The sequence below is a fragment of the Taeniopygia guttata genome, chromosome 11 (assembly GCF_048771995.1).
Source record: "Taeniopygia guttata chromosome 11, bTaeGut7.mat, whole genome shotgun sequence".
Classification (NCBI taxonomy): domain Eukaryota; kingdom Metazoa; phylum Chordata; class Aves; order Passeriformes; family Estrildidae; genus Taeniopygia; species Taeniopygia guttata.
The window spans coordinates 12,301,244-12,322,837 of NC_133036.1; the positions used below are offsets into that span (position 1 = coordinate 12,301,244).

At 57.2% G+C, this 21,594-nt stretch overlaps 3 protein-coding genes across 4 annotated transcripts; all 3 read right to left on the minus strand.

Annotated features, from left to right (window-relative positions):
* Positions 1-4,993: 4,993 nt before the first annotated feature.
* DHX38 (DEAH-box helicase 38) lies at positions 4,994-14,560 on the minus strand. 2 transcript variants are annotated; one of them, XM_030282376.4, is made up of 26 exons: positions 14,055-14,560; positions 13,645-13,832; positions 13,397-13,498; positions 12,819-12,984; positions 12,616-12,734; positions 12,429-12,505; positions 12,190-12,345; positions 11,398-11,559; positions 11,205-11,312; positions 10,226-10,338; positions 9,986-10,123; positions 9,581-9,767; positions 9,308-9,493; positions 8,744-8,884; positions 8,451-8,561; positions 8,262-8,378; positions 7,920-8,027; positions 7,692-7,804; positions 6,982-7,190; positions 6,742-6,896; positions 6,494-6,649; positions 6,284-6,418; positions 6,079-6,204; positions 5,608-5,703; positions 5,343-5,464; positions 4,994-5,227 (listed from the first exon to the last, which is right to left on the minus strand). In XM_030282376.4, exons 1-26 carry the CDS (start codon positions 14,369-14,371, stop codon positions 5,143-5,145), a joined length of 3,693 nt encoding a protein of 1,230 aa, XP_030138236.3. In that variant the 5' UTR covers positions 14,372-14,560; the 3' UTR covers positions 4,994-5,142. The 2 variants fall into 2 exon arrangements, with proteins under 2 accessions (XP_030138236.3, XP_072790378.1); XM_072934277.1 differs by having other exon boundaries at positions 5,343-5,526; positions 14,055-14,512.
* Positions 14,561-15,366: 806 nt separating this feature from the next.
* LOC100221763 (haptoglobin) lies at positions 15,367-17,179 on the minus strand. Its single transcript, XM_030282653.4, is given in 8 exon segments — positions 15,367-15,588; positions 15,591-15,800; positions 15,803-15,869; positions 15,871-15,966; positions 15,968-16,023; positions 16,026-16,147; positions 16,312-16,386; positions 17,175-17,179. Coding segments are annotated over 8 exon segments (699 nt in total). The 3' UTR covers positions 15,367-15,520.
* A 739-nt stretch (positions 17,180-17,918) lies between these two features.
* Positions 17,919-21,580, minus strand: DHODH (dihydroorotate dehydrogenase (quinone)). Its single transcript, XM_030282414.4, has 9 exons — positions 21,509-21,580; positions 21,106-21,297; positions 20,629-20,828; positions 20,337-20,419; positions 19,623-19,810; positions 19,043-19,156; positions 18,588-18,741; positions 18,354-18,513; positions 17,919-18,232 (listed from the first exon to the last, which is right to left on the minus strand). The coding sequence occupies exons 1-9, from the start codon at positions 21,524-21,526 to the stop codon at positions 18,163-18,165; spliced, it is 1,179 nt and encodes a 392-aa protein (XP_030138274.3). The 5' UTR covers positions 21,527-21,580; the 3' UTR covers positions 17,919-18,162.
* Between the last annotated feature and the right edge of the window lie 14 nt (positions 21,581-21,594).

The following is a 21,594-nucleotide window of genomic DNA, read 5'->3' on the forward strand; positions in this document are numbered from 1 at the left end:
TGTGGCTGTTTCCCCCTTCTGTTTTTACACATCCAGTTTGTTCTCTCTTCCTTCCCTCTCCCTAGAGCTGCTGTGGTTTTTAATAAGTATTTTTCAAGTAGCTGGCTGAGACCCTGGCAAGGATAATGAGATCATTCACACCACAGAATGCAAAGCCCTGCAAGTCCCGATTGCTATCGCTCCCGGTGGACTATGCCCATACTGCCTGTATTTCTGTCGCTGTTCCTCATCCCAAACACAGCAGCATGCCCCGGGCAGTACCGGATGGATCGGGCCGGGGTACAGCTCCCTGCCAACACGAAGGGCCAAGAATTGTCACTGGAACCGCTCAGAAATAACCTTTAAGGCTTATTAAGATTCTACCGACGGAGACGTTGATCCCGCTTCCCCGTTCATGAATTCCATTCCCAGTTCAAGACCCGCCAGCCCTCTGCCTGCCCCCGGTTGAGGCTGAGCTGCGGTGGGAGCAGCGGGCAGACACGGCACGGGCACTCCCATCACCGGGCACCTCTGCTCCAGGCAGCCCCCGGCCCGGCACTCCCTGCACCGCCATCCCTGGGACAACCCGCTCAGGGAACCTCGGCTCGGCAACGCCGGCCCGGGCACGCCGGCCGGGGCAGCGCTCCCCGCCGCCCGCCCAGCCCGACCGGGACCGCGGCAGAACAAAGGTGCTGGGGGTTGCTCGGGCGTGCCCGGGGTGCGCTTGGTGGTTGCCCGGCGGGTGCCCAGGCGGTGCTCGGGGACGCTCGAAGGGCGCCCGGGAGAGGCTGCTCGGGGATGGCCGGAGGGAGCGCCGGGGGACGCTCGAGGGGGGCTCGGGGGTGCTCGGGCGGAGCCGCCCTCACGGGCAGCGCCGCGCGGGCCGACAGCGACCCCTGCCGGGCGGGAACGGCCACCGAGCGGAGCTTGGCAGCGCGCATGCGCGAGGCCTCCGCCGCAGCCCCCGGCAGTGCGGAGCCCCGGGGCCCCCCCAGCACCCCGAGCCCCGCTCCGGTCCCCTCAGCACCCCGAGCCCCGCTCCGGTCCCCTCAGCACCCCGAGTCCCGCTCCTGTCCCCACTTAGCACCCCGAGCCCCGCTCCGGTCCCCTCAGCACCCCGAGTCCCGCTCCGGTCCCCCCAGCACCCCGAGCCCCGCTCCGGTCCCCCCAGCACCCCGAGCCCCGCTCCTGTCCCCACTTAGCACCCCGAGCCCCGCTCCGGTCCCCTCAGCACCCCGAGCCTTGCTCCGGTCCCCTCATCTCCCTCTCAGCCCCTGCCCACTACTGCTACAGGGTGCCCAGAGCAACTGTGGTTGTCACATCCCTGGAAGTGTCCAAGGCCAGGCTGGACGGGGCTTGGAGCACCCTGAAAGGTGGAAGGTGTTCCTGCGCATGGCAGGCGGTGGAACAACATGAGCAGATGGAGAGTCCTGGCTCAGGGCACCAGCAGGGCAGTGAAGACCTCATTAAAGGACCAGCATCAGTTTCTGTTTTGGGATCAGGGACTGATAGGCAGAGCTGGAAATGAGCCATCCAGACTTAGTTCCAAGTGGCCATGGATGGCCCATCCACAGTGTCCAACTTGCTCTGCCAAGGAGTAACCATTTCTCTGTGTGTTGAACTCCATCTTCAGTTTGGATTGTGTCATCTCACAAATATCAGACTGGGGTGCACTTCTGCCCACTGATACAAGAGCCTCCTTCTGCTCTGTTCCCACTTTCCTCTTGCATTCTGATGTGTGACCAAATTACCCCTTGCTCTGCACTAAACCTCTCACAGAACACCACTTGAGTTGTGCACTGCCCATGGCTCCTTCTGGAGCTTTTCCTAGAGCTCCATGGTCCCCCTGCACCATGAGCACTGGTAGTACACAGGTTCCCACTGCCGCAAAGGGTCATGCCACCACTGCAGCTGGACATTTGACTGCCCGAGTAGCCACCAGTGTGTCCCACACACTACTGGGATATGCCAGTGCAGCAGCTGCTGCATGAGCTGCTTGTGCGTTCATGTAAGTACAAACAAGACCTTAAGTCATCTCTTCTTTGGCTCATCTGTGTGAAACAAGAATCACAGCACTTGTTTTACAGAGGAGCCCTGCAGTTAGGTTCATGAATATCAAGTGGTTTGAGCTCCTGTGATGGAAGATACTGGAGATAGACAAAGGGGCACCAATGGCCTAAAGCTGCTTAAGGCCCAAGCAGTGGTCTCACCCAGTTGCACTGTGTTTGCTAATCCAAGTGTGCAATCAGCACATACAGGCAACGTGTTGGTTTGGGCTGTGTCACACACAGCACCTCAGAACACTCTCAGTGTGAGCTCATGCTCCCCAATAGGGGTGACTGGTGTCTGCACAGCCACCAAGGATGGGCGATGTGCAGGGGAGGACGGAGCTGGCAGTGGCATGATGACGAGATGGATGTCATCGACACATAGTCATGGCACAGAGCACATGCAAACCTCCTTCTACCCCAGCCAGTCTGAATGAAGTCCCAGCTTTGTTTTCTGATTTCCATTTTGTCTCCTAAAATATTCACTCCAAGTTCCGCTTGACAGACATGCCTAATCTAATCTCCATGTCTGCTTTCTAATTTTCGCAGCCAGGATAAAACAAATTGGCTGGCGTTAATTGCCTGTGCAGCGGCCTGGAGCTCTGAGCCGTGATTTACGAGCTTGGAGCAGGCGCTCTGCAACACATTTTTCTTAATTTATTTTTAATGAGTCTCTCAATTAATTTTCTTGGAAACATCTTAATGATGTTGGAGGCGGATGTTAATGAGGTTTGTAGCAGCACCTCATTTTGCATATTTTAACGTACTGAATGGCATGAAGCAAACTCCTGGTCCTAAAACAGAAAAAAAACTTAAGATTGGAGAGGACTCCTGGGCTGACATTGTTGCCCTGGCTTGAGGCACCGCATGGGCTAGTTGGTGACTTTGAACATTGTGAGGCTGAAGCTGGTTGAGCCCACAGGGATGGCAGGACCCTGGCAGCATGGGAGGAAGTGAGGGGCCATGCTGGGTCATGGTTGGTGGCCAGACACTTCTTAACAGATGGAGTGAAAGCCTAAATAAAGAACCTGGGCACTGATACCCCTGTGCTGGCATGTCCCATGTTGTGGGCACCCCATTCCCTGCACACTCCCAGACAGACCTTTTGTGCAGGAACTCTCCAAGACACAGGACTAGGCTGCCTGGAGCTGACTATGGCGGGGTGCTCTGGGGTGTCTCTGCTGGCCCGCAGGGTCATTGGTAATTGCTGATGCATGTGCCAGCAAGAGGCAGCAGCTGGATTGCCTTTGTTTTCTCCCAGCATGTCAGTCTTCATTAAACTGGAGGGGAATGAAAAAGGATTCACTTTTGTCCTAGCCTGAACATGGCAGCTGTTTAATTTCAATTAAGGTGGCACTGAAAAGAGTAGCATTACGGCAGTAATTAAAGTGAGACAACTCCCACCCCCAGGACTGTGCTCACACAGCAGAGGGGCCAATTTTGATCCCCGTCCTCCTAGCACCAGCTGAGTATGGGCAGGCAGCTGTGGATCACAGCTGTGGTTCTGACCCACACGCTCACAAGGAGCTGGAGCAGCACTGAACCCTTCAAGGCAAGCACTGCCATCAGCTCAGCACGGTGTGGCACATCTGTGGTACAGCGCAGCATTGCCTGTGGCACCATGCGACATGGCATGGCACAGCACACATGGCAATGAGGCTTTGTCCCATAAAGGCTCTGTGCGCTGTGGATACTTTGTGCCCTGGCTGTCGCTGCCTGCATAAGACTGAAGTCTGCAGGGAAATTTTATTTCCTCGCAGTGGCAGAAACTGTGGCCAAATTCAGTTGTGTTCTGGAAGCAGGGGGTTCAGCAGCCCTGCTCACAGGACTGTTGGTGCTGTGCCTGTTCCCATCACCCGTGACTGTGACCTGCCAGTGGAGCAGGTTGTCATGGCAACTGATGATTTCTGTTATGGTACATCTGCGTTCACCTTCTGGGCCCAGTTTAGCCTCGGAAATTTCCAGTTAAAACACTTACCTTACAGTGAAACTGCACTGAGCATTAGCAAGGGAGCACACACAGCCCAGGGAGTCCCAAGTCACCAGCACAGGCCAGCAGCAGGTCTGCGCTCACACCATCACTGCGCATCAACAGTCAAGGCAGCGCTGGCACCCAGAGACCGCGTCACTCATCCGATTGCCTGGGCACTGTGGGGTGGCCCCAGGCAGGGCGGGACATGCACCCTCAGCCCTTCCCGCCCACACTCCTGCTCCTGCAGCTGGACCAGTTTGTGGTTTGTGCCCCTGCAGAAGTCCAGGTCCAGCTGCAATTCCTGTATCATGGCTAGCACCTCAGTTGACTCCAGATTTTCATGCTGTGTGTCCTGGCATGCTCTGGGCTCCGCATGTTGTGGCTCCAGTGCCAAGGCTTGCCTTTGGCCCTAGGACATGGCATGAGCAGCATGTGTCCAACTCACCACTGTAGCCAGCTCCTGTCTGGGCAGGCACTGGGGCTGGACAATGCTGGCAGTCCTAGTACTGTGCAGAGCAACACTGGACTGTGTTGCCAACGGGTGAGTGCAGCCCTTCCCCACCAGGTAGTACTGCCCCATGTGTGTGCATGTTCTGACAGTTCCTTTGGGCTCACAAATGTTCAGAACACCTGAGAGCCCAAGTGTGAGCAGCTGAAAAAGTGAGCAGAATTCCTGGCACAGCCTGGCCTGAAACAGGGCTGGGCTGATGGTCCCCGCTGTGCAGGGACAGCTGGGCACCAGCTGCCTGTCCAAGGCATGGGCTGTGGGAGGACTGCCTTTGCAGGGGTATGGGCCAGGCTCGAAACAGGCTGTACATGTCCTCCAGGTCACTTTAATTTTGTACCCTGTTCCAGGTTCTACAGGGCAACAACTTGACAGCACCAGCCCTGCATGATTCTGCAGAGCTACCTCCACCAGGAGGTAGAGCTACCAGAGCTAGCTCTTCCAGGATAAGCAGCAGTGCAAAACAAAGCAAAGATTAGACTGACAACCTTTAAACAAATAAAATTCTTTCTGTTGTGTAATAAAATCAGTGCCAAGCACCAAAGCCTTCCAGGGCCACAAGCTGTAGAGACCTCAGAATACATTGATTAGGGTAGCTGGGCACCACCTTAAGCTTCAAAGCAACAGGTTGTGCCTTCTTAGAGACCAAAGCGGGCTGGGGTGCGTCGTGGGGTCACTGCCTCCCCCTGCTCCTTTCGCCCAGGGGTATAGATTTTAGTAGACCTGTCAAAGAGGACAAGGGCAATTAATGGAAAATGCAATCTTTTCCTGCACCAGAACTCCCACAGGGAAGCTGGGATCCTCCACACACGCATGGGCAGGCAGGGGCATCACGCACCTTGCACTGCCCAGTGGGTTACGGCGCTCCTGCTCCTCCCGGCGGGCACGCAGCTGCTCCTCTGCCAAAGCCATTTCCTCTTCCATGGCAGACGCCTCCTCCTTGGCACGGCGCCGGTTCTCCTGAGGTAAGGCGGCAGCAGGTCAGGGAAAGCAGACTCCCTGCAGGCCCACAAGCTTGCTCCCTTCATGTCAAAACACACACATACAGCACCAGGATGCAGAGGGCCTGCAGTTTGCCAGCTCCTCCAGGACAGAATACTTACCTGGCGTGACTTGCCAGCATGTTTGATACTGTAGAACATGGGGCCCAGCTCTGCCAGCCACTCTCCATCCACAGCAGTGACACACTGCATGTACTCCTGCAGGGACAAAAATACCAGGATAGCAGGATGGCATCCTTAGGGCCTGGGCACCGTTCCCAGAGCCATAGCAGCTTCCTTCCTCCCCCAGTTGCTGATGGCACTTCTCAGGCTGGGACCATATCACTTCCAGCCAATTCCTCCTGGCCTCAGAAGCTGCTACAGGTTGGATTTGACCACAAGGAGGATCAAACATATCCCACAGAAGCCAGAGAAAAATAATGGGGTAAGGGACAAACAGATGACAAAAACATGCCTACTTGGTATAGATAGGAAAGGCTGATATGTGCCACTCAGACAGATCTCACAGCAAAGCCCTCCCATCTCCCCTGGAGCACTCATCACCCTTCCTGATAACCCTCAGCTCAAGCTCACCTTAGTAGTCATAACTAATTCATGGTACACAATATAGTCTGGTGTGTAGCCCATGCCAAACAAAGAGCTCGTGGGGTGCAGGTGGCAGGGCATGCCTGTGCGGATGTTCACATACTCCCCAATGCCCTGCAAAGACAAGTGTGCTTAGTCCCCCTGTTCCCAGGAAGGGCCTTGCAGCCCCCAGGCAGCTCAAGACACCTCTCACCTTCAGCTTTGCAGCCTGATGGAAATATGCAGCACAGATGCACTTCCTGACAACATCCCAGTCTGTACCACAGGATGCCAGGCTCATTCGCTGCTGCACCATAATGTCCTTGAGCTGGGCACGCACCTCCCGCACCTGCAAAGGTGTGTGCTGGTCAGATCCCTCTTCTGTATAAGGCTGTGTCTCCCAGCCTTACAGCCACAGCCTCACCTTCCGCATGGCCTTGGCATGGATGAAGTGCTGATTGCACCACAGGGTAGAATAGCTGTTGTTTTTCCACTGCAGGTAAACATTCAAATAAGTCAAGTGATCACTCTCTGGAACAGCAAATTTTTCCCGCACTTGGTCACTTTCCTCCTCTCGGCCCTGAAGGGTGAGCAAAGAACATGGGTTAGTCAAAGGGCAAGTCAAAGGGGCAGGGAAGGGCCCTGAGCTGCTGGAACAGCGGCATCTTGTACCTTAGGCCGGTAAAAGATGGCAGGCACAGACAACATGGAGACAACAAGCAAGATCTCAGAGCTGCAACCCATGTCACAGGAGACAATGAGCATTTTGGAGAGTGCAGGGTCCAGTGGGAACTCCACCATGAGGCGTCCTGTAGAGGTCAGACCACCTGTAGGAACAGAACAGGCATCAATGATCAGCAGCTGGGCAGACCCTAGTTCCATGGGCTGGCGGCCTACCTCAGCAGCCAATACCTGTGTTATCCAGGGCCCCCAGGATCCACAGCTGGTACATGGAGTTAAGCATATTGTCTTCAGGGGGCGGATCCATGAAGTGGAACTGCAGCAGGTCTTGCACACCCAGGGACTTGAGCAAGAGCACTACATTGGCGAGGTTGGTGCGCTGGATCTCAGGCACCGTGGTCGTCAGCAGCTCATTCTTGTAGGCACTCTGGGTGTAGAGCCTGGGAAGAGGTGCCAAGAGCATTCTCCTCCTGTTTGGCCACTGCATTCCTTACAGACTTGCCAGCCTCTGCCCAGCCCGGCCCAGCATGGCACAGGGTAGCAACCCGGCACCCAACAGCAGGACCCTGGGGAGGCACTAGCAGTCCAGCCAAAGTGGGGCTTCCCCAGCACATTGGGGTGTTTGGGCTGCAGCACAGAACATGACCAAGCACAGCCCTTCCCTGGTATCACAGCATAGCCTGGGAAAGGCCTTTGGCTTGGTTCTTATCCCAGGGCAGACCAGGGCAGACCAGCCACAAGTGAAGATGGGTACAGGAAAAAAGTGGAGCACATCCTTTTCTCTGCAGAAGGACTGGGTACAAAGAAGGCTTCAGGCCTGCCTACTGCCCACACCACCCCCAAAGTTCAAGATAATGAACAGCTCCAGTGAGAAAAAATATACATAACCTGATGCCAAGCTGAGCATACAACAGGAACAGGAACACCAGTGACATGCCTACCTGAAACAATGGCCTGGGCCTGTCCGGCCAGCTCGGCCGGCCCTCTGATTGGCATTGGCCTGACTGATGGGGTAGATCTGCAGCGCATCCATGCCTATACGGGGGTTGAAAACCTTCAGAGCACAAGAAAGTCAAACAAAAGTAAGAGGAAGGCTGGATCATGACCTCAGAATTCCCTCAACCTACCCCAGAAACCAGAGACAGACAGTATAGAAAACCCTGGCTCACCTTCAATTTGCAGTAGCCAGAGTCAATTACAAACATGATACCATCCACTGTCAGTGAGGTCTCTGCAATGTTAGTGGCAACAATGCACTTCCTGACCCCATCAGGAGCCTGCAAGAACACTGCATGTCAGTCACGCCCCTGGGCGCAGCTCTGCTCCACTGAGGAGAAGTGCAGGGTGGCAGATGGACGGGGTGACTCTTGGGAAATGGGGTGGGGTACATGCTTTCTCTCACCCTCCACATGCAATACCAACGTATATCTACACCACTCACTCCTGCTCTGTACCATCTCCTGCTCCAGTTTTCCCTGTCCCCACCCGAATCACAAAGCACACATCAGCACCTTCTGGAAGATCTTGGCCTGCAAGTCCGAGGGCAGCTGAGAGTAGATTGGCAGTACAGCAAGAGCAGGTGCCTTCTCCAGCTCCTCAAGGTGCTCCACAATCTGCTCTGAGGTCACCTAGATAGAAAGACGGGTGAAAACAGCAGACTGAAACAAGGGGGTAGGATAGTGCCTGTCCTTCCAACTCACCTCAATATCCTCCTGGCCAGGCATGAAGACGAGGATGTCTCCAGGAGCACCAGACAAGTGGACCTGCAAGGCTTGTTTAACTGCAGCCTCCACATAATCCTCCTGTGGGGTCTGAACAGTACAGCCCAGGTTAATCTGGACCAATATCCTTACCTGCCCTGTCCTACATGCAAGACTGTAGCATATCACAGCCATTCCTACCCTGTGTGTCCTGTGTGTCTCCCTCAGAGTACAGAACAACTAGGTCACAACCCCCTCCTGCCAACAGCATTTCCATCCACAAAAGTAACTACCTTGCTGAAAAGAATATCCACAGGAAAAGTGCGCCCAGGAATGTGGAAAATGGGAACGTTCCCAAAGAAGGAGGCAAACTTATCTGCGTCCATGGTGGCTGAAGTAACAACAAGCTTCAGATCCGAGCGTCGCGCGACCACCTAGGAAGCAGATGAAAGGAACAATATGGAAGGTGCACTTATGCATGGCTGTGGGCTGTTTTCATTCTTACTGAGACAATGGCACAGGACAGAGCTGCTTTTGTACTCCAGAGGCACTGGCTGTGCATGCCAGGGAACACTGATGCTCTATGGTCAGTGCAGTTGAAAAGAGCCGCCAACCTCGGTCCAGGAAACCTTAATCCAGCAAAGTCCTCTGAATGGGCAGTTTTAACATTCAGCCTGCAAGACTCTGGTAGCATTACAGAAGACTTAACTCCCCAGATCCAAGGACCAGGATGCTGGAGCAGTCAAGTGCAGAGAGAGATGTGGCAGCTCTGCTTCCCTCGCCTAGTCCTGGCAGAGAAGGGCTGTCCCAGACGACGTGCCCCATACTGCTGTCCTCTAGCCCAGGCTCACACACACCTCCCGAAGCAGCCCGAACAGCACATCAGTGTTGAGCGAGCGCTCATGTGCCTCGTCCATGATGATAGCACTGTAGTTGTCCAGGTCAGCCTCCCGCAGTGACTCACGGAGCAGGATCCCATCTGTCATGTACTTGATCACTGTGTTCTCAGACGTGCAGTCCTCAAAACGGATGGCATAGCCTACCTGGCAGGGCAGAGACACCAGCAGTCTTCCAGCAGTCCCATGCAGTCTGTCATTGGGTGACACCCCTGCACTCCCTACCAGACTCACCTCCTCACCCAGACGCACCCCCATCTCCTCACTGACCCGCTTGGCCACCGACATGGCAGCCACTCTGCGGGGCTGTGTGCAGCCGATCATGCCGTAATCAGTGTAGCCATCCTCATGGAGATACTGTGTCAGCTGCGTTGTCTTCCCACTCCCTGTCTCCCCCACCACGATGACAATGCTGTTGTCTCTGTGGAAAAGGAAGAGGTATTTCTTCATACATCTTCAAAGAAGGGCTTTTGTGTTCTCTAGCTAAGCATCATCCTACTCAGGTGGGAGAGCTGAGCAAACACAAAGCAATGGGTTTTGCTTCTGAGAGTACAGCTTCCCAATGGTCATGATTCCACAGTTCTTCAACTGAGCTCCCAAACACAGGCCAGTGAGCTGGGGATGCCCTGCCAGCCATACCTGAGGATGGAGAGCAGTTCCTGCTGTACAGCAAAGATGGGTAGGTATTGTCTCTGCTCCAGGATCGATTTTTTCTTGGCAAACTCACTGCTGGCTTCACTTTTTTCTTTCATGTGCTCAGCAAACTTCTGCTCTGTTCTAAGGAAACACCACAAGTCCTGAAACTGCCTCTCCACTCACTTTGCTATGCCCGTAGCCCCTGTTACCAGCTGTGCAGGGCACTTCAGAGCAAGCCCCTACTTGTAATCCACTTTGCCATCTTCTGTCAGCATCTCGTCCTTCTCCTCCTCTTTCTTGATCCCCATAATGTCTCCCAGTTTCGTGCCTGCCAACTCCCAGTGCTTGTGCTGAGCCTGGAAGAAGAGAGAACAGCATAACTTTGCCACAGCAAGCACAGACAAAATTCTCCCCCAGTCCTACTCCTAAGACTAAGAAAAGGATATTAGTACCCCAGTTCCCCAATGCAGAATGCACACTCCACTCCTACATCAGGTTCTCCTCTTCCAAATTAACTGAAGCAGAATTTTAAGACATTGAGAGGGATACACAGACTTCAAGCAAAGGATTACCAACTGCCTCCTAAGAAAATAGCTCCAGCTGCTGACTCTTCCATTAAATTTGAACTTAAACCTACACAGATGTGAACCAGAGAAAATCTTCCTGCCCTTGCCAAGAGCTCATGGGCTTTTCTCCTACTTCTGCTATCAGTTTAGCCACCACCACCATTCCACTCACATTATAAGTAAGTCAAATCCAGACCACTTTCAATGTACAAGGAACACACCTGTACTTTCCCCACAGCTACTATGTGACCTTTAGAGAAAGTCCCTAGAAAACACCCCCAAAAACTAATCTGCTACCTTACCCCATACTTCTCCTCACAACTCTTCTGCTGAGACCTGGTAAGGTAAATCCTGCTGCCATACTGCCTGCTGACAGTCCCTAAGCTACCTGGCATTCTTCCACTTGCCTCCTTCTCCAGTAATCCAAATGTTCAAAAGCATGGTGATTCATGTCCCACAGCAGCACACAAGAAAATCACACCACAGCAGCTGATACAAGGCAATGCAGTAAGCTGGGCTGCCAGGATGTCCCAGGTCACAAAAATATGAACTCCTTAGCGTCACTGCTGCCAAAGCCTGAATGCTGCAGAGTCCAAACAAGGCTCTGAGGAACTACATAACGTGTACAGTGAGCAGTAAGCCATAGGGCTGCATACCCTCTTACGCTCCTTTTGCTCTCTGTGCTTGCGCACCAGCTGGCTGCCTTTCCGAGCTATGATGGCCAAATCCGAGGTGGCATCCTTCACAGGGATGACTGGCTCTGGCTGCAGGGAAAAGGCACTGCTTTACTAAAAAGGCCTCACATATACAGAGCTCCTTGCCATCAGTACCTTCAGCCATAGTCTCTACCTGCTTGGTGAAGACAATCCTTCCATCTAGGAAAGGGGGCACTAGATTGTGCACCAACAAATGCACCTTAGCAGAGTTATCCTCCTCAAAATCTTCGTCCACCTCAATCCGATGGACCACACCACTGGTCAGCATGCGATTTGTCTCCCAGCGCTCATTATCCTGCAGGAAACAACGTTAACAGAAATACAGTGAAGCCCCACAGAAAATCACAGAGATCATACTAGAACACCAAGTTTGGGCCTGGGCTCTGCACTGGCAACAGGATGGTTCAAACCTAGTGAGCCTGAAAGTAAGCACATGGGAAGTAACAGTAAGGGATTGGAAGCAGTAGAGTACAGGAAGCTGCCCACAGGAAACACATGGTCAACAGGACTGTCTCCAAGGAAATGCAGGATAGACATTGCCTGCAAGGCAATCAGAACACATCAGGAAGGCTGGACACAAACCAGCTTATGTAAAGAATGCAGCTGTCCCCAGCATCCATTGGGCCAACACTGGACAGCCCCAGTAATGTAACTCGCACTTAGAACAGCAGGAGCATGGTCCTCTGCACTTTTGCTGCCCTGGACACTGCAATCCACCAGCCACTCCAACTGGGAATCTGCCCATGTAGGAGTTGCAGGGCTGGTTTTTCCAGGGGAACTCAACCACAGTTTCCCTCTGAGCACTCCTTCAGCCTGGCCCAAGAGCATCCTTCTCCACTTGAGAGCAAGAGCTCAACAAGTGGATCTTTCAAGAGGCAGCAAACCCCACCTGTTCAGAGCAGCCAACCCTGCGTCTTGGCCTTACCTCATTGATCTGCCGCCGCTGTGCCGAGATCCGCTTCTGCCTCTGCTTGTGCAAGTGCTGCTCACGCTTCTTCACATACTCCTCAGAGGAGTAAGCCAAAGGGTTGTGAAACTCATCGTAGCCCTCATCCATCATGTACCAGTCCCGGTCAGCTTGCTGGGAAGGGAGAGATGCAGCACTGAGTTCTGCCCAGCCCCCAGAGCCTGGTGGCCCCAAGCCCCGACCCGTCCCAGACTCACCCGCTGGTCATCCTCCCACTGCTGCCGCTCCTCTTCTGTCTCGAAGGCGATGCCCTCCTCCCCTTCTGTGTGCCGCCCTGGGGTGAGCCAGAGAGTCCAGAATGTTCCCAAGGAAACCCCAATTCTGTGCCACAGGAAAGGGGATTCCACACTGCCCACCCCGGGCAGCTCAGCCCAGATTCCTCACCTCTCCCTCGGGACAGGCGTGGCGTGGCCCCCAGGTGCCTCCGGTCATCAGCCCATTCATTGTACTTGTATGATGGGGTCGGCAACGGCGTCTTATCAGAGTACCGGCTCCTCACAGACCTGAAAACACAGCAGGAGGGAGGAACTGCACAGCCAGACCCTTCTCATACACACAGCTCACAGCACAGCCCCAGGCACTGGTACCTGTCCCGCTCCCGCCGGTCCGTGTCCCGCAGCGATGACGGCCGGTGGCTACGCTCTGAGTCTCGACAGGAAGGTGTGGGAGATGGAGACTCCCACTGTGAGCGGTGGGCACTGCTGTAGCCACCATCATCCTCCTCCCAGCTGGAGCGAGATGGTGTGGCTGCATCTGGTAGAAGAGATGGGGTTTGACACCTGCTGTTGAAGCAGCGGCCCTGGGCACCTGGAGCCACCTAACTTCTTTTAAGAAAGGAGCATGGAGAGAAGATACCCACTGGCCCTCTGTCTAAGGGAAGGGAGCTGACCTAGTGATTCCAAGGAATTTCAAAGGATCATATTTCCACCACACAGGCCCAGAACAGACCCCACGGTGCCAAGATCTGCCAGAGTTTCAAACACGCACAGCTGGCACATTGCTCCCAAACCCAAGCTGAGCTGGGAGTTTTATGCTTGCCTTAACCATAAACAAGGTACAAGCTTTTCTATCACCCCTGTCCTGCAAAAACAGCAGGAAGCATAAAAAACTCCAAACCCCTCCCTGTTAGGTCTCACACAAGAGCTTGACTGGGTCCCACTCCCACCTTTGGGCCGATGTCGGGGGCTCTCAGGTTCACCCCTCCTGCCACTCCGCTCTGATGAGCCATCCTTCTCTGATCTGCTGTGATGACTCCTGTCCCGCTCCTCTGCAAAAACAAAAGAGGATCAGGTACCTATTGCAGCTCCCGAAGTCTGCTGCAAAAATCACAACATTAGTAAAGACTACAAACAGGGCAAAGGACAAGCCCAGACCCAAACCAAAAAAGCACCACAAAGATCTCTGAGCAATTACCACGGTCTCGTTTACGATCGTGGTTCCGATCCCTGCTGCGTTCCTTCTTCCGGTCCTTCTCCTCCTTGGAGGAGGCAAAGACTCCATGTTCCCGACGCTCCCTCTCCCGCTGCCGGCTGCGTTCCAAGAACTCCTCGCTTACACCCCCGGTATAGGAAGGTGTCTCCACGTGGACAGAGCGGTAATGTCTGGACAGGCAGAGCAGGGAGAAAAAATTCTCAGAAATGCTGAGTAAGAGCTGCCCTTCAGCTGGCCTCGCAGAGCTCCAGCTGCAGCCTGTGCCACAACGCCCCGCAGTCCCCCGCAGGCCCCCTCTGTCCGCAGCGGCGGCTGCGGCGCTGCCCGTCACCGGCTGTGCCCACCCTGCGCTCCCCACCCGGCCGGCACCGGGGATCCCCTGCAGACGCCACCTGTTCCTGCGAGCTCCGCGGCTGCTCCGGCTGGCCTCGTCCTCTTCCTCCTCCTCGGCGCTGCCCGCCTCGTCACGACCCTCTTCCCAGTCCTTGTAGGACGCGACCCGGGACCGCTTCCCCCCGGCCGCCTCCTCCTGGCGCTCCCGCCGCTTCTGCGCCGCCAGCACGTCCAGCCCCAGCAGGGAGACGCGCGGCGCCGGGGTCTTAAAGACGTGCTGCTCGGCGCCCCGCGGCCGCAGTACCAGCCCGCCCGCCTCGCCGCTCGGGCTCGTCCCCGACAGCCGATGCAGCGACTCCTCGCCCGCCGCGGCCATCGCAGGCCCGCAGCTCCCTTACCGACCCGGCTCCCGCAGCGCCGCCATGGCCGCCCCACAGTGCTCGGCGGGAGGAGCCCCTCTAGCCAAAGGCACCACAGACACGATGGCCGGAGCCTATGGGAGAGCCACCACCATCGAGTTCCCGACGTCGCTAGACAAGCCGCCCTCCCCGCCGGGGCGGACTTCCGGCTACGCAACCTCCCCGCAGTCACGTGGGCGCGGGGCGGAGTCCCGGGGAGAGCGGGACGGACGGACAGCGGGACGGACGGACAGCGGGACAGACGGACAGCGGGACAGACGGCGGGACAGACGGACAGCGGGACAGACGGCGGGACAGACGGACAGCGGGACAGACGGACAGCGGAACGGACAGCGGGACGGACGGACAGCGGGACAGACGGACAGCGGAACGGACAGCGGGACGGACGGACAGCGGGACGGACAGACAGCGGGACGGACGGACAGCGGAACGGACAGCGGGACGGACGGACAGCGGAACGGACAGCGGGACAGACGGACAGCGGGACAGACGGACAGCGGGACAGCGGAACGGACGGACAGCGGAACGGACAGCGGGACGGACGGATAGCGGGACGGACGGACAGCGGGACGGACGGACAGCGGGACAGCGGAACGGACGGACAGCGGGACGGACGGACAGCGGAACGGACAGCGGGACGGACGGACAGCGGGACGGACGGACAGCGGGACAGACGGACAGCGGGACGGACGGACAGCGGGACGGACGGACAGCGGGATAGCGGCTAGGACAGCGCCGCACCGGGGACAGCACCATGCACACTCCACACCGTGCAGGAGCGAGCAGCTCTCAGAGCCCCCGCAGTCCCGGACCCTCCGGCCAGCGGCCGCCGGAGCCCTGCAGGACCCCGCCGGGAGCGAGGGCAGGCACACGCCTACACCCCTAGACAGCCCGTGCAGCGCCGGGCAGAGAGAGCCTGCACGGACAGACAGACATGCACAGAGCCTGCAGCCTGGTGCGCAACAGTTTTATTCTCTCACAGTCTGGCCTCAGCCAGCTGCCACTGTCTCCTTCACGCAAGCCAGAACTCCTCCACGAGCATGCCGTGCGTGCCTGGCAGCTGTGCAGTCCCGTGCAGCTGATGCTGCCAGCTGGTAGCAGGTGTTTCACTGGGAGCCGCGGGACAAGGCTCCGCCTGCATCCCCACAGCAGGGGTCCTCCCGCAGCCTGCTCAGCCCACGCAGAAGGTGCCGCTGCCAAGGATGGGCTGCAGCCTGTGGGACGCATTCCGTGCACTGTGGTGTTCCTAGCACTGCGGTGTTCCTAGCACTGCTCACTCAGCCGCTGGCAGTTTCACATACTTCAGCATGGCAGGAAAGCCAAAGGTGGCACTGCAGCCTCAGATTGAGATGTAGCCCACCCGTCCTGGGTGCACATAGTCCTGCCCTTCTCTCTAAGAAGCACCTTCAGCTTCAGCAATGCCAGGTCCACAGCCTGCGGGTAGCCGGGGTGCAGCAACAACGTGCTCGATGCTCAAGGTGGTTTGCTCCCAGCTGCCCAAGAACAGTTGCAGTGTAGGGACAATCTCCTCCAGTGTGGTTTCCCACTGTGATGTTCAGGTACACATTCCTGCCTGTGGCCAGCCCTCACTGGTCACTGAGGAGTGTGCCCCCACAGTGAGGTTGTGCTGAGTCATCATCTGGCCCTGCCAAGGGAAGCTGCCCATCTGAGCCAGCATGGCCCCAGTGATGCACTGTATCTGCCTGGGGCAGGGTTCTTCAGCTTCACCCACACTACATAAGGCAGAGAAAAGGCCCAGGTGAGCCCTCTGAACCCAGTGGGGTGTCAGGTACCTGCTGGTGCTCAGCAGGCCAGGGAGCAGCACTACAGATGGAGGTTGTGAGCAGTCCCTGCAGCCCCTTCAGAAGCCCAGACTGCTCACAGACAGGCAGCCTGCTCCTGCTCACAGACAGGCACATCCTTAACAGCATCAGGGCTCACCCATACCTGATTCTCATCACATTTGTATGCCCTTTTAAAGGAAAACCAGAGTCAGCACCACTGCCCTGCAGCCAGGCAGGCACAGAGGTGCTTGTACCTCCACGGGGCTTGGATGAACCCGCATGAAGTGGGGTGGAGTTTCAGGCTGAATCACCTAGTACTGGGGCAGCCCCACACATTCCCTGGAGCGGGGCAGAAGTCCTGTCCCTGGGTGCTATGCCCATGCTGTGTACCTCACCATCACCAGAGCTGTGCAGCCAGTGGTACAGGTCGCAGCAGTACCTGACCTGGTGCTCCATGTGCTTTGCACAGCTCCAGTATGCAGGCAGAGAATGCTCAGCTGGCCCAGAGCACCGAGCCCAGGACATGCTCCCACCTCTGCTAGGTCCCTCCCTAGTTTTGTCTTCCTGCCCCGTGCCTGCTCCCTGCCGAGCCCCAGTGCTCCCCTGGAAGGTACCGGTGGCAGCTGCAGTCCCTAGCACACTCCAGGCTAGCCATCAGCAGCTCTACAGGAAGGAGAAGGCATCCTCAGCAGAAGACTCCTATCTTGGCTCTCAGCTGTGGGCTCCACCAGGACATGGGGCCTGGCTGGGCTCATGGCCTGTCCCAGTAGGAAAAAGGGGCAACTCGATGCACCGGGGCTGCCCACCAGACAGCTGTGAGTCAGACCTGGACTCTGCTGCTACAGAGGTCAAGGCTGCAGTGTTGGGAGCCAGGTGCTTCCAGGCCCAACACTGATCCGCTGTAGGGCCAGGTCTTCAGCCAGGCAAGAATAGACACAGCACCAAGGACACCCAGAGACATATTGATGCTGCTCACCCCATGTTCGTAACAGCCTCCTCCTGCAGGTCACTCCTGCTTGGGGCTTCCTACTCACCTCTTCTATTACCACCTCCTTCACCCTGGTGCAGCCCACGGGCTCCAGATCTCCTGACCCTGGTGCCTGCAGTCAGCACAATTCCCAGCAGGAAAAGCACAAAAAGCCCATCTTGCTTAGCACCAACCTGGCAGAGGCCCCCAGGAAGCTGCCAAGCCCTGAGAGGAAGCCACTGTGCCAAGAGTTTCCCAGCAGTTGTAAACAATTTTGGTGAAGTGCTGTTGAGCAATCCTGCTCTGCAGGGTGGATTGCAAGAGGCTGCTGAGGGAATGCTTTGTGCAGGGCGAGCTGTTGCTCAGGAAAAGCCCGAGATGACTGCAGTGAGTTCAGGGTGAAGGGAAAGTCAGCACCAGAGATCCCAGAGAAAAAAACAACAGACAGAAGCACTTTTGATCACGCCCTTTCCACAACTGACAGGGTATGACTGCAGCCATCTCCAAAACAGCTGTGTACTGGCACCCAGCACCATCACTGCCTTCCCTCCCGTCCAAGGGCCTGGCCTCATGCAGAAGTCTCTGCCAGGGCAGACCTGATGCATTTGTCAGTCCATCCCAGAGCTCAGCTACCCTGGTGGCTTCTCCCACCAGGAAAAGTGAGAGCAACATAGAGAGCTGATTCTGCTCAGCTGAGGAGAGCTATGCTACATCCCTCCAGCCCATGGGGTGTCCCCAGAGCACAACACAGGACCAGGTGAGCCAAATGTTTATTGACACTCAGTTCTGCTGTCCACAGGGAAGCCACAACACAGCCCTGAAAAAGCAGCACTGTTGTGAAGGCCCTGTCCCCTGCTGCCCACCAGTGCAGCCTCTGCTTCACTCATCAGATCCTTCCTAGGGGCTGGAACCAGGACCTCATCTCAGTTTCAGTCTGCCCAGCACTGGAATTGTCACACCCATGCCTGCTCTGCCATGGCTCCTCCCAGATGGACCTTCATTCTGCAGCATGTCTGCAGCGGTGATCTGCTCCAACTGCCTCCATGACATTCTTGAAGCCCTGCTCCCTAACCAGGGACAGTGTGTGCTAGGACTGGGCTGGCACTGCTTGGGGGACACCAGCACACAGCTGTCCTGAGCTGTCCTAGGACCAGGGGCTCTCTGGGGACGTGCCTGGCCTCCACTCACCTCAGCAGCTCCTCCAGTTCCCGCTTCACTGCCCCCACCACTGGTGGCCCGTGGTACACCAGTGCGGTGTACAGCTGCACAAGTGAGGCTCCAGCACGGATCTTCTCCAGGGCATCCTGTCCGCTGCTCACCCCACCCACGCCAATAATGGGCACCCGGCCTGTGGGCAGGACACAGGGTCAGGATGGCACAGGCAATGCTGGCACGTGCCCCCAAGCCCTGTTCTGCCATCACCTTGAGTGAGAGCGTACATCTCCCTGATGGTCTGTGTGGAGAGCTCCCGCAGGGGCTTCCCACTGAGGCCCCCAGGCTCTGTGCGCTGCCTGCTCCGGAGGCTGCTGGGCCGGCTCACAGTGGTGTTGCTCACTATCAGCCCATCCACACCTAGCTGCAGGGGCAGTAGTGTGAGGACACAGCTTCCACAAGCAGCCCAGCATTCCCTTCCCCTCCTGCCAGGTCAGGGCCACCCAGCACACAACCCAAAAATGTGCCTGGGGACAAAGCTGCCTCTCACTGCCTGGGTGACCCAATGCCTGGGTGACCCACATGGGCACTCACAGACTCTGACCAACCCAGGACACCATCCCTGCAGCAGCCAGAGAGCTGCAGGCATACGTATCCTTCTGAGAGGTGATTTGCCAGGACCACCACGGTCCTGCCTCCAGTGGCCTCTCTTCCTACTTCCTCACCTCACAGACAACGCTGGCGATGTCCTGCTTGTCCTGTGCAGTGAGGTCAGGGGCAATCTTCACCAGCACGGCTGGCTTATGCTTACAGGGCAGCAGGTCCCTCTCCACCAGCACCTGTAGGTGCACATGGCAGTGCATGGCAGGGAGAGGCCTCCTGCCCCAACTAGGAGCTATGGCCACCCACTACCACAGGCAGTACAGGGACAGCCCCTGCTCCTCTACAGGGCACCAAAAACAGGAAAGGCACCCTTGCCACAGGGTCTGGAGCACACAGCAGGCATAAGACGTAGGCAATGCCTGAAGTTGTGGGGTGGATGGCTCGCTGACTCTTGCAGGAGCAAGTAGAAGGCAACACCTCACTGCTCCTGAGCCCTTTGCTGGGATACAGTGCCCTAGTACACTTCACGGCAGCAGCTAACAGGGACATCTCAGTGGTCCTGCCCACCATGCAGGAAAGCCACCCCCATTCCTCCCTGTGCTCGGTCAAACCCACTGACTGCAGCAGTGCAGATACTGCCAGGAGATGAGATGCATCCAGTGCTCTAGCTGTGCTTTGGGCTGGCTGGGGAGAGGCACCTACCTTGCTTAGCAGGTCCCGCAGCTCAGCCTTGCCCTGCAGGTCCCGCAGCCCTGGGGTGTTCGGGCTGGACACGTTCACAACAAGGTAGTCAGCCAAAGGGCCCAGTGTCCGAACCCCAGCCACATAGTCAGCTGCAGCATCAGTAGAGTTCTTGTTCTTGCCCAGGTTGACTCCAAGAGGCATCCCAGCTGGAACCCAGACACAGCTGAACCAGGGCAGCAGGACCAATCACCACCCAACGGCCAGAGCACCCAAAAAAGGAGGTCCCAGGACCAGCTAAAGTTAAGATGAGGATATATATAGCCCATATATTTCATGAGGATGGGCCTGGGACTGTCCTGCAACCACAGGAGCATTGCCACAGCCACCCCAGTCAGCACCTCCCAGCACAATAGCCTTCAGCCTGGCAGAGGTTGCCCTCAGGATCTGCCCAGTTGGGATCCTCTTGGCTTTGGCTATGTTAGCAGACACATCCTGCCCAAAGCAGCAAGTGGAGCTTGATCCCAGAGAAAACAGCAGGAGAAATGTGCCTAGTCACAATGCTGGGGTGAGACCACAGACCCAAGAGAGTCTTGCTAAGTGTTCCTTGCTCCAGCTGAGGTGCTCCTGTGCCTGGATACTAGCATTACACACCAATCCTGGCCTGCAGGTACCTGGGAGATGCCCAAACCTACCTGCAGACCCCAAGAGCAAAGGCTTACAAGTTTGTCTCACCACCAGTGAGCCTCTTCTGTGTCTCCTGGCGGGCTCGCAGCCTGCGCTCCACCACGACGTGGCCATGGCTGTTGAATCCATACCTGCACCAGGACAGAGGGGATTTAAGGTTGGGTTATGTCTGCAGACCCTGAACAGGACATGTGAGAAAAACAAGGGAGGTGTGTGGTCTCTGCAGCTTTGCTCAGCACATCCAATCAAAAGCCACCACAGCACCAAAGATGTGGGGCCACCCAAGTATTCACCTTCCCTCACGGTAGGACACTGCAGAGCAGCTGCTCTCAAAACCCACCTGTTGATGACCGCCTCGTCCTCTGCCAGCCGGAAGACTCTGGGCTCGGGGTTCCCTTCCTGGGGCTTGGGGGTCACAGTCCCCACTTCCACAAAGCCAAAGCCCATCTTGTACAGCCCGTCCACAGCCTCACATTGCTTGTCAAAGCCAGCAGCCAGGCCCAATGGGTTGCGGAATCGCTGCCCAAGGACTCGCACCTCCTGCGGGGCTGGGGCTGGGTCAGACCCCACAAACTCCAGAACCCATTCCAAGGTCTCTCTCCAGCCCCCCTCCCGACAAATCCGGCCGCCTCCCCTGCCCTTTCTGGTGTCCTTGTGGGGTGCCAGCCCGAGGGTCCCTCGTCGCCCACCACGGACTGCGACGGGACCCAGCCGCCTGCACAGCACGGCAGGCTCTGCGAACCACCCCCTATCCCTCCGTTCTGACAGCCCTTCCGACCTCCCCGCTACCCCCTGCCCCTCCGCGCTCGGGACGCACCAGCGCGGGGCCGTCGGGACGGGCGGAGGGCAGCAGCCCGAGGGCGGCGGCGCGTAAGGCCAGGCCGTGGGCGGCCTCGGGAGGCAGCGCCCGGAGCGCGGGCATCACCGCCGCCGTGTAGAGCCGCTCGTCGCGTGCGGCCAGCGCCGATCCCAGCAGCAGCCCGCAGCCTCCCAGCACCAGCAGCCGTCCCTGCGCCAGGCCGTCAGCAGCGCGCCAGGCACGGCCCGCCCCCGGCAAGCACACCCATCCCGTCCCGTGCCACTCCCTCCCCAACCAGCACACCGCCCCGGACCCACACCACCCGTCCCGCCCGCCGCAGCCGTAACCGGCTAAGGCCAGACGTGCCCCGGGTCCCCTCAGCGGCCCCGCCGGGACGTCCCCGCGGCCCCCGAGCGCTCACGCGCAGCGGCGCCGCCATGGTGCTCAGCCCGAGACGCGAGGGCACTTCCGGGAACTCCCTCTGCGATTGGCGGAAGCCGTACCTCT